The sequence below is a fragment of the Gadus macrocephalus genome, chromosome 22 (assembly GCF_031168955.1).
Source record: "Gadus macrocephalus chromosome 22, ASM3116895v1".
NCBI classification, from domain to species: domain Eukaryota; kingdom Metazoa; phylum Chordata; class Actinopteri; order Gadiformes; family Gadidae; genus Gadus; species Gadus macrocephalus.
This window is the reverse complement of record NC_082403.1, coordinates 3,063,785-3,076,051: the sequence shown is the minus strand read 5'-3', so window position 1 is coordinate 3,076,051 and position 12,267 is coordinate 3,063,785. Positions and strand designations below refer to the sequence as shown.

Sequence of the window (12,267 nt, the reverse complement as noted above, 5' to 3'; positions counted from 1 at the left end):
TAATTGGTGATTTTATTTGCGTTATTAACAATGAATAAAGAAATAATGAAAATAAAATACTTTTTAAATCGTTTTTATTGGATATTTTAAAAATGACACTTAATTATTTGGGCACGTTATACAAGAAATACCTTTATGTCAGGTAGGTTTGCGCATAAAGATACATATGACAATTCTATCTGATAATTCCATGTATGTGCAACTTTTCAGGCAATTAAGCACTTTTCATACTGATCTCATACTGCTACTTATTCTTATACTGCGGATCATGTGGAATTTGTGGTGAACACCAACAAAATATTCTACATCGGTAAGATTGTTAGGACTGTATTATCTGTTCGGACATATAATTTAAAAGCATATATCCAATAATTCTCCATGAATACACTTCTGTTTAACAGAACAAGCATACATAAAACCAAGTATATAACAATGTAAAACACATACACATGATAATACTGCAGTCTCAAAAAACACAATATCGATATTATCCATAATATTTAAAACTTCCCTCATAAATCTACGTCATTTAATAATCATCCTCGGGTACAACACAAAGTCGTTGGAGGTGAGCACATTTCCCTCATTTGAAAGCTAAATCTTTGTAACTGTGAAATAAACAAAAAACACAACGATAATACAACCGAGAGCAATTAACATTCAGAATTTTTGATCCAGAAAAACCTAAAACGGACAGACGGACTGACGAAACATTTAATAAAACGCCTGAGATTTCTAAACGTCACGGGGGGAGGTTAACGAGTATGACAGGGCAGAGGTAAACAAACCCAACCACTTCCTTTTACACTCCTTTGACGTCTCTTCCATTTCCTGTACGGCCCCCGTCTTCGATAAAGGCAGTGAGTCTTAGCACTTAGGCGTTCAAGCCTGAACGAACCACATCAGACAGACCTCATTCACCTGGCAACCATCTTGGTTCCAGACACTAGCTGTGTGAAGGGAACTGAATATTAAAAGGTCCCATATCCCACCCCCAGGTGTGAGTGTCATTAGCCATTACAAGCCGTTTGAAAATCTACCTCTTCCTGTTTTTCAGTGACATCACAAGAGGGCGTGTCCACCTAGATGTGTGTTGGATAGATCAGTCTACCAGCCTACCCAGTGGACTGTAGCAAATGTTGCTCATCTATCCGTCATACATCTACGTGGACACACCCACATGTGATGTCGGAAGAGGCAGATTTTCAAAACGGCTTCTAACGGCTAATCACACTCACTCCTGGTGGCATAACATGGGACCTTAAATCTTTCAACTCAAGATGCCCGCTGGGTGATTAAGACCCGAGGGGGAGGGAGATCCTACTTTAAGGCATGGTTCTACTGCAGAGAAACTACACAAGCACGACTTATACGCATGAGGCAGAATTACTATCGGAGACACGTTTGACCACGAAAATAGTATTTTAAAAACACTTTTCTTCAAAAGGTTTGCAGGCTAAAAAAACAAAACACAGGAAGTCTGCTTCTACTGGATAGGAAAATAAAAGCACATAAAAACAATCGCCACGGCGACGAGGTGGGTGGGCATTGCGGGTTGTCATGGAGACAGAATCTCAAAATGTCAGTTAGGCACAGTTGTGTTGTGTTGTGTTGTGTTGTTGCGGTCGCTGGCCAAGCACACGTAAACACACAGGCAATGACACACACACACACACACACACACACACCACATGTAAAAGAGAACTAATTCATATAAATATTTAAAACTCTTTCCCCTGGCCCATGGCAGGGGATAATGAGCATAGCTTCTGTGTATAGTGTGTGTATGTATGTATGTATGTATGTATGTATGTATGTATGTATGTATGTATGTATGTATGTATGTATGTATGTATGTATGTATGTATGTATGTATGTATGTATGTATGTATGTATGCATGCATGCATGTATGGATGTATGTGTGTGTGTGTGTGTGTGTGTGTGTGTATATGTGTGTGGTCCCAGGCGGAGTTCTACTGCAGCCACTTGTCGATGCAGGTCTGGTAGACGGTCTCGTTGGAGTGCCACCAGACGTGCTGCACCCCGGCCATGGAGCAGATCACCAGGTCTCCGCGCGCCCCCAGGGTCTTCAACCCGAACGAGTCCCGCAGGAACACCTGGAGGGGGGAGAGAAGAGAGGACAGGTCAGGACCGGTACAGGTAGGCCTCAGTTTAGGAAGAAATGTTGTAATGCACTAATATATACATTTTAAGGTTGTAATATTTATGATGTGATACTCATGTTGTAATATTCCCACCAACATAAATGTTGTCATATTCATGTTGTAATATTAATATATTACATATATACATGTTATAATATTTATATTAATGTTCATGTTGTGATATTTATACTCATAAACATGTTGTGATATTTATACTCATAAACATGTTGTGATATTTATACTCATAAACAGGGTGTGATATTTACACTTCTAAACAAGCTGTGCTAAGTATTTATACAAATAAACATGTTGCAATACTTACACTAATGTACATGTCATAATAATACACAACTTTCCTATTTGCATGAACTCAAGGGGTTCCCCAAGCCGAGTATCAGTTACCGAGACCTTTAAAACCAAACGTTTGTGGTTGGTTGTGTATCAACGTTATTCCCTCAGTGACCACTAGGACAACGGGGCTCCTGGGTTTATTTGTATGGATTTCAACACTTTTGAATAAATTTAAGCCAAAACTCTTCAAACAAATATTTTGGAAAAGAATGCTGCTTACTTCCTGGTGTTGTATTTCCACAACTGTCTCGTTGTCGTCATAGAAACCGAACTGACTGAAATCGAGAGAGACACGTCATGTGAGCGTATGCGTCTATTTAGGGCACCGTTTTATCAGTTACACACTGGAAATCTATTACACGGATAACACAGAAAACCTTGATGGAAAACGTTTGGAAGGACAGAGGGGTTTTTCATGCGGGTGTTGGTCATGTGAGCAGCTGGACGCCTCTGTCAAATTACAAAATGTACAGTTTGTTTTTTTAATTCTTAAGGCAATCTCTGGACTCTCTTCTTAGAAACGAGGTCATCCAGCACCGACTCTTTCCGTCGTTGTTATTCCAAACATTGAATGTCTGCTTTGTCAACAGGTTTCAGATCATTATAAAATGAATACTTCAAGTGCTCTTGGCTTTTCCCATTGACTCATTGTTTGAATAATTAATGACTTTAGTTACAGACGGGGTGCATTATTTGCTCGTACAACACAGGTTTGGTTTGTAATTTCAGTGTGCCCGCCAGGCATAGCATGATACCTTACACACTGACTGTTCCACCGAAAACAGACCCACTGAAAGAGTTACTGTGCCTTTATTACTAACCTTTGTAACATTTGTTATTCGTTATTCTGCAGTATATCATAGAATTAAAGAACCCGTTCAATTATCAGTGCTGTGTTCGATAACCTTAAGCATTAAACCTGCCCGCACATCGCATCTACTTCCCCTTCCTCGTGAATGTTTCTGCAGGGTTTCGACGGTGATGGCGGTGTTGATGCAGACCCATCGACCGCGAGGGGGGGGGGGGGGGTCACACTCGCAGAGAGGTGCAGACTCACCTGGATTGCCAGGGTGTGATCACCCCATCATCGGGTCCTCCAACCAACACCAACTTCTTAATCTTCAGGAAGTTAGTCTTCCATTCTGCAGAGGGGAGACGGTAAACAGAGCACAATGTAAACACCTGATAACAATACAGAGTGGAGCCCTGGTGCATTGTGGGTAACACAGGCCCTCGTCTCGATGCAGACATGAACTCACGTGTTCAGAGTTCACCTAGACTATGCATAGACCCCCCCCCGTCCCCCCCCCACTCCTACTTAATGTATGTTTTACGACCTGGCACTTAATGTATGCACTTGTTGTTGTTGTATTTAGTCATAGGACTTAGTTGTGTAGCATCTTATCCCAGCTATCTCTGTTGTATATGGGGAATGGGTTATCCTAACAATTGTTAGCGCTTGGCAGTTGGGTCTATGAACATCCTTACTGTGCCGACAGAGATATATTGTTGTTCCGCTTTCCTCTGATGAATGTACTGATTGTAAGTCGCTTTGAATAAAATCAGCTAAATGCCCAAAATGTAAACGCAGATGTGCGTAGGTTGGTAGCAAGGATCTTTGACCGTGAAGGCGGGCTGACCTGCTGATTTGGGGTTCTCTCTCTCGCTGTTCAGCAACGCCAGGTAGTCACTGCTGTTCACATACATGTCCCTGTGGTGGGGGGTCTGAAAGGGGAACACACACACGTTAGAATAGAGATGGTGGGTTTAGGTGTTGGGTTAGACATGGTTTGTTTTTGGTTATGGGACGAATCACCACAGACGCAGCCTAAAACCCTACTTTTGCCGCTACTACAATATACTGTGAAATTATAGAAAAGTATAAATATTTACTACTATTACTATTTACTACTTCGTCATTTAGCAGAAGCTCTAACCCCGAGCGACAGACGATGGGATCAGATCCATGTGTGTAAGGAGCCAGTAGAGGTCAGAGGTCATCTTGCTCTAGGGTTAGGATTAGTGTGTGTGTGTGTGTGTGTGTGTGTGTGTGTGTGTGTGTGTGTGTGTGTGTGTGTGTGTGTGTGTGTGTGTGTGTGTGTGTGTGTGTGTGTGTGTGTGTGTGTGTGTGTGTGTGTGTGTGTGTGTGTGTGTGTGTGTGGGGCTCCTACCGTTCCAGTAGTTGCAGATAGAGATGCGCTGGCCCACCGAGGTGTAGCAGAGATGGAAGAGGTTGGACTTCATGAACTGGGGGAACAGATACTTCAGGTACTCCGTGTCTGGGAGGAAGACCGAGAACAGGAAGTTATGCATTATTTATAGTCCATGGTTTAACTTTAAAGCTCTGGGATTGTGAGGCTGTCTTACTAAACCATATGTAGTGCGAACATTTGTAATGACTTTGTATTTCACTTTCCTTTATCTTCAGCCATTAGCATTTTTGGATGTCTGCTTCCAGTCAGCGGAAATCAATTTCTCTCTCTCTCTCTCTCTCTCTCTCTCTCTCTCTCTCTCTCTCTCTCTCTCATCTCTCTCTCTCTCTCTCTCTCTCTCTCTCTCTCTCTCTCTCTCTCTCTCTCTCTCTCTCTCTCTCTCTCTCTCTCTCTCTCTCTCTCTCTCTCTCTCTCTCTCTCTTCTCTCTCTCTCTCTCTCTCTCTCTCTCTCTCTCTCTCTCTCTCTCTCTCTCTCTCTCTCTCTCTCTCTCTCTGAGCAGATTAGGGGCAGAGAGGGGTCAGGGGTCATCTTGCTCTTAGAAGCCTACAGTCCTGAACAGACTGCAGACATCGGAGAATCGATCCCAGAACCTTTAGCCTGGGAGTCGAACGCAGGGTGAAGGGCGGTGAACTCACCCCCGTACTGCCGGCCTGGGGGGAGGACAGGGAGATGAAGGTGTGCACGTTGTGGTCCGGCAGGGTGGCCAGGATGCCCCTGCAGATCAGTCCCCCTGTGATGACATCATCAGGGTGAGACAGAGAGGGGGGAGGGATAAGCAGGTAAGCCGTCTGTCTCGGAGATGGGCAGTACGTTCACACTGATGGTTATGAAGATTGGTGGGACTTTATTGGGGGTCGATCGAGGGACGACGTCGTAATGGGAGATTTAACACGTCGGTGACATGGTGAAATGTCAAGGATTGTGAAATGCGTAAAAGAGGAAAGTGTTACGATCGATCAACGCTTGTGTCTTTAATGTCTTTAATGAACCAGTCTGTCAATTACCGTCTTTCTCTAGAGAGACACACAGACACAGAGACAAACCGAGAGAAAGAGCTGTAGAGAGAGGACAAACAGACAGACAAGCAGACAGACAGACCGACAGACCGACAGACAGAGTGAGCGAGAAAGAGCCAGGAAGCAGAAACAAAGAGCAAGAGAAAGACAGATCGAGCACAACTAAGGGGACAGACACAAAGATACAGACAGTGAGACACCCACCCTGGGAGTAGCAGATGAAGTTGACCCCGTCTTCGGCGTTCTGCATGATGGGGTAGATGGCCGCCTTGAAGCCCTCCACCTGCTTCCACATCGGCTGCAGGCTGGAGCTCCGGTCGAACAGGTCGATGACCGACACATTGGTCCCGGGGTGAGACTGCACACACACACACACACACACACACACACACACACACACACACACACACACACACACACACACACACCACACACACACACACACACACACACACACACACACACACACACAGCGTGAGGAACATCGTGAGGTACATCATGAGGTACACCATGAGGTACAGCCCCTGAGACAGCGTGAGGTACATTGTGAGGAACAGCCCTTCGGTACAGTACATCATAAGATACAGCCCTGAGACAGTACACAGCTCATGACACAAGTCAGCCAGGCGGTCATGGAAATTATCACATGCATATAAATGTCTAAATATATAAATGTAGGGCAGGTCGGTGCGATGGCGACTAATTGATTTGTTGTTGTTGCCTTGTGTAAGCAATAAGCATTTTGGTGAAGACGAAAAGCTCAAAGTCCAACAGCAACAGTATCGTGTCCCAGTTTAAAAATATAAAAACATAAAGGGCAACCTTTAAATGTTGTTGCTGCGTTTCGGACCCAACTCATGCATTCGTTCAGAATTTATACGAGCACAAGGCGTGTTTATAACACAATTATGAACCACTTTGGTGGAGGAAAGACAGAAAGAACATGACGTGCTAAACTGCCATTCCGAGCATGCAGCCCCACAGCTTTCCGTGATCACATCCTCAAGAGACAGCCCTCGAGACAACCTGTTAAATAACCACTCATCAGAACGCCCGTGGTCTCCTGGATCTCAATAAACACAAAAAATTATGTAACATCCAAACACCATGCATCTCTTCAGACCCCAATGGCCACCTTATTGCAGGGGGTTCGGCGGATAGTTGTGTTTCTATTTGAGAACAAACACACACAAGGGCGGGTTCTGTTCGTGTCTTACCTCGTTGATAAAACGACTCAAAGTTAAAAAATCACCGGAGCTGTCGAACAATCCATGGACGATGATGACCGGTTTGAATCCTATTGCCGCTGCCCACAGGCACACTCCAATCACCCCCAGAGCAGCCCGGATCCCCGGCTCATGCTACGGGTTGGTGGCAGTTGAGTGCACCCCTTTCATACTCTGACATGCACTTAAAAACAATTCAATTAAATAAGTTCAAATTCAAATCAATATTAAAAACAATCGACTACCGAGATAAAAATTTGTTGTGGCGGGCAATGTTGTCCGACTACCGTCCCAGTGCCATCATAACGACCATCAGGGAAACATCAGATTATAAACCAGTCCGTTTCCCTTTTTAAAACAGCGACGCGGTGGAGCGAAGCCAATCCTCGACCTGAAACCTGGGACTATAAAAACAGCGAGCAGCTGAGCTCGGCTGCCCTTTGTTTATTCCGGTTTTAATCACACTGAACTGGACATTGTGTGACGTACTTCCGGTTTCTACCGTCGGCCCTCTGGGAGGGATTATAGCTCTGGGAGGGAGGGAGACGACGAGTCGGTCAGTTATGTATGCATAGCATACATAATGTATGTGTGTATAAATATCTATACATATTTATAAAAAAAAACATGAATGTGACTCATATTTTATATCCATCTATTGTAATTGATTTTGTATTAATTTGATGATCATTTAAAATTATTATATAATTTTATAATATAATAATTATTATATCTAAAGAATCCATATTTTACACATTATATTTTATTATTATCCACCCTGAAATGTACAGATTTAGTTTAAAATTGAGAAATTATGTTTTACATAATCAATGTATGTCAGGGAGTAAAAATACAACAAGCCTATCAAACAACAAACAAACTTTAATGGGTTGTCCTTGTGGACAAATGCTCTCATTCCGTTGATAATCAAAGTAACTTTAAAAAGCAGTGCAACAATGATACTTTCAGCCAATACATTGTTTTTGTTCTTACAGCTCATTAAACTGTCTTGGCTTCAGTTAAACATTGGCTTAGAAACATAACAGTCTAAGAATCTCAAACAGAGATACGTTTACAAAATACTACAGTATTCTCTATCACAATTTTTCTTTGTGATAAGAGTAAAGGAATACAACTAATGAAAGGAAAATACTTTTTTTTTGCAGCATTGCTCGATAGGAGTACATTATGAACAGTACAAAATGATCTTTCATCAAACAAAATTGATAAGCTTAGCATAAGCTAGTGAAGCCTCCACTAGCATTGTACCATTAGCAAGCATCAGCTAGCTACCATAAAATTACCTAACATAGCATCGACTAGCATGTATCCCCAGCTCATGTAGCATTCGCTTGCAACCATAGTATCAGCTAACATAGCACCAGCTAACACATCCTTAGCGACTGTAGCATTAGCAACCGTAGCATTAGCTAACATATCATTAACATACGTCGCATTAGCTACCACAGCATTAGCAACCTTAGCATTAGCTAACATATCATTAGCGACCGTAGCATTAGGTAGCATAGCACTAGCTAGCGTACCAATAGCCAGAGTAGCATTAGGAATCATCTCAAGCTAAACTAGCCTCCGCGAAGGCCTCCGATATGCAAAGACGTTCTCCAAAATACAAAAAAAACACGAACTGATCAAAAATCCCGATCTAATTTTCCCGAAGTCTCCCCTCATCCCCCGCTAGGCGGCGGCGGTGGCAGTGGGCGGCTGCAGCAGCTCCTGCAGCTGGCCCAGTGTGTGCTTGAGGCTGCGGGCCAGCGTCTCGGCGTCCGTCTCCTCGCAGCAGTTGAAGGCGGTGACGGAGAAGTGCACGTGGTCGGCCTGGGGGTTGTAGCAGACCGCGTAGCCGTCGGGGACCAGCGGCCCGAAGCACATCACGCTGTCCGTGTTGGAGGGCACCTGGGGGAGGGGGAAGGAGAGGGAGACAGCTGGGGTCAGGGGCGGGGTCAAGGGATCCACCTGTGGCTTGGATGCCCACTAGGGGTGGGTGGAGCAGGAAGAGGAGAAGGAGCAGGAGGAGGAGGAGGAGGAGGAGGAGGAGGAGGAGGAGGAGGAGCAGGAGATGGGGGAGCAGAAGGAGAACTGGAGGAGGAGGAGGGGCAGGAAGAAATGGAGGAGTTTGAGCATGAGCAGGAGGGTGAAGAGCAGGAGAAGGAGGAGGAGTAGGAGGAGGAGGAGAGCAGGAGGAGCAGGGGGAGGAGGAGTAGGAGGTTGTGGGAGATTGTGGACGTCAAAGCTGGTGGTATTAGATGCTGCAGTTTGGGTTTGAATGTTCCTGCAGACAGGAACAGACTAGCTTAGGATTCGTAGCCACGAGCGAAGTTTTGGTCGCGTAAATGTTCAGAGTTTGAAAGGGGTCGCAGGCCAATAGGTGTTGTGAACAGCACTATGAATGACACGACATGCTTATTTACCTCTTAACAATCGTATTATTCCCCTTTTCTTATCGTTTCCCGAAAACTGTGATGGTATTTACCTATTTTACATCAACGTCATGAACTTCCTTCACAGCTGATCCAACTTTCTGGTTGACACAGTTTCAACCAATCACACACCACCATGTCCCCCCCCCCCCCTCCCCATCTATACAGCCTGACAGACGGCTGGCAAGCACTCCCATTGGCTGAGGTCCAACGCTCATATTTGAACACATTCAAACACGGCCCCGACACATTCCTCCACGGTTCGTTCCAACTGGCTCTCATAAACATGTGCGGTGTCTTTTTAAAATGTTTACTCTATAATTAAATCATGTTTAACGTTGTGTCACGATAACATTTTCCATTCCAATCTTATAAAGTTGATAATAGACCTGTTCTCATTTTAATTTCAGTATTGTTATATTACCGGAACACATTATGATCCTTCCAACCACAGAGCGGCGATTAAAGCAATATTAAACTAATACTAAACAAACAAACAACTGGAATAGAAATTCCTCATACCACGAGTGTGTGCTTGTGTAACACTTGTGTTTTGACCCGGCCTTGAAACGCTTTTATCTCACAAGAGCAGCCACCCAAAGCTTTCTGTATGCAAATGATGTCAGCACAATGAAGAAGACAGCGTTACGCCTCGCCCACCACCACAGCACTGTTTACCCCATCGCAGACCCGGTTAATCATCTGAGGAGCTCAGGGAGACAGATAGCGTTACGCTGGGGCAAGGGGTCCAACATGACGGGGTACGTCCCCGACGGAGATTAGAGACGAGACCTCCTATCTGGAGAGAGGAGACTCTCACCGGGATCATGGCTTGCACTCTTTGTATGCACGTTTGGCGTTCTTTGGTGACAGATTGTCCCGTCTTAAGTTAGTCTGGTGGTAATAGTCAACATTAGCTCCAATGTTCAAGCTCTGCCCCCTCAGCCTCGTTTATCATATCTTCAATAAAGAATTCTGACCCTGAGTGTAAGTGGATGGCTGGAATGTACCACCATGTGACGTTTTCTCGATCATGTGTCTGAGAAATACCCTTACACTAAAAAAAGTCCTACTTCCTTCTTGATGAAAGCTGTGTTCAGACACTAGAGACCACGTCCCAAATAGTATAGTCGTAGGATGTTAAGGTTTTCTCTCCAGTCGTTATATCCTGAATCACACTGGAAATCGAGTTTCACTTGCATAACAAGAACAAGGTGGTTCCTCTTTCCTTTGACCCTAACCAACAAGAGCAGAACCGACACTTCAAAGTTCACTACACAGACACTCCCATCTTGTCCTGAGACCAGCGGAGCCAGAGGGGTAGGACGCCATTAGCACCACAAAAGCTATCGGCCGCTCGGTCGCTCAGCCCGTTAGCGTTCTAATCAGATCCCTCGTAGAAATACAGGTTTGACTCCCAACCTGGGGTCCTATGCTACATACGACTCTCTCTCTCTTTCAACTCACTCACACACACACACACACACACACACACACACACACACACACACACACACACACACACACACACACACACACACACACACACACACACACACAGTGTCAAAGTGAGTCAGAGGGGGTGCTCAGAGGGGGGGGGGTTCTGAGGGGGGGGGGGGGGGGGGGGGGTCAGAGGGGGTGCTCAGAGGGGGGGGGGGGGGGTCTGACCTGCCCGGTGCGGAGCCTCCAGTGAGTGGCCAGGCCGTAGGCGGTGTCCATGAACACCTTGGGGATGCTGAGGCCCTCCTCGATGGCCTGCAGCTTCAGACCCAGCAGGTGGCGGTCTAGACCCTGGCCGCGCAGCGCCTGGGGGGGGCAGGCAGAGGGACCAGGGGGTCAATGAAGACATGGGCCTCACGCCTTAGTCGTCTAAAGGCCACCATCTTGGCTCGAAACGCTATGTGTTTGGCGAATAATAACATTACTCTATATTGCATTATTTTATTTTAAGTCATATTAGGTACAACCTTGCAAAAGGTACAAAACAAGAAAAAAAGAACTACAGAACAGAGACACAGCAGTTTGCAGCCTCTAGTAGGAACAGAAGTAGTCTATCCAAATGACAGTTATTCCATCATAAAGAGTAAACATCGTGTTTCGTGCTGCCAAAACAGAGAAAGTGTTTACTTCCTGAATTAGGCAAATTCCGAAAAAATACACATTGTCTCGATTCCAGAAAGTCGTGCGTGATAGTTTCCGTGTTTGTCTTGGACGTGTTCTAACGTTTCTTCTCCTTTAATAAGGAACGAGAAGTATCGACAACAAAAGGTGTTTATCGTGGACGTTGGAGAACAGGTACCCGGTCCGTCAGTGCTGAATAAACGTCCACGGCCTCCCGGAACAGCTGCAGTTTGGCTTCCCTCTGCGAGACACCGGGGAAAAACACAAGGTTGATCAGCATCTCCCTGACTAAAAGGATCTGCTAGCGCTTAGCGTTAGCCGTTAGCGTTAGCGTTAGCCGTTAGCGTTAGCCGTTGGTGGTGAGCATTAGCGTTAGCGTTCATCCAAAGCGACTTACAGAGAACTAAGATGCATGTTATTGAGGAGGCAGGTAGGAACGGAGGGGGCCTCGTGCTCTACGATGGCTACAGATTAGGCCCCCCAGACGTTAGGGAATCGAACCCAGAACCTTTCCGGGGCTCACCGATAGGGCGGGGTCGTCGAAGGCCTGGATGAAGTCCAGGGTCTGCCTGGTGGGCGAGCGGATGAACTCCGTCCGCCCGCCACGGAACATCCGGAGGGACACCATGTCACAGGCCGGACACACCTCCCCGTGGACCCTGCAGAGGGACACACAGACGGACGGACAGACAGACAGACAGACAGACAGACAGACAGACAGACAGACAGACAGAC

At 45.5% G+C, this 12,267-nt stretch overlaps 2 protein-coding genes across 2 annotated transcripts in view; both read right to left on the bottom strand.

Moving 5' to 3' along the window:
- Positions 1-57: 57 nt before the first annotated feature.
- Positions 58-7,457, bottom strand: ppt2b (palmitoyl-protein thioesterase 2b). The gene is given in 9 exon segments (XM_060044050.1): positions 58-2,118; positions 2,738-2,792; positions 3,575-3,659; positions 4,158-4,242; positions 4,690-4,796; positions 5,363-5,461; positions 5,952-6,105; positions 6,965-7,080; positions 7,083-7,457. Coding segments are annotated over 9 exon segments (870 nt in total). The 5' UTR covers positions 7,108-7,457; the 3' UTR covers positions 58-1,974.
- A 380-nt stretch (positions 7,458-7,837) lies between these two features.
- The window catches only part of cratb (carnitine O-acetyltransferase b), a 12,953-nt gene continuing 8,523 nt past the window's right edge, over positions 7,838-12,267 (bottom strand). Inside the window, exons 12-15 of the mRNA XM_060043846.1 lie at positions 12,056-12,191; positions 11,711-11,773; positions 11,080-11,217; positions 7,838-8,887 (exon numbers count right to left, since the gene is read on the bottom strand). Coding sequence (XP_059899829.1) covers positions 8,669-8,887; positions 11,080-11,217; positions 11,711-11,773; positions 12,056-12,191 — 556 coding nt within the window. The 3' untranslated portion in view covers positions 7,838-8,668. The remainder of the gene's footprint in view (positions 8,888-11,079; positions 11,218-11,710; positions 11,774-12,055; positions 12,192-12,267) is intronic.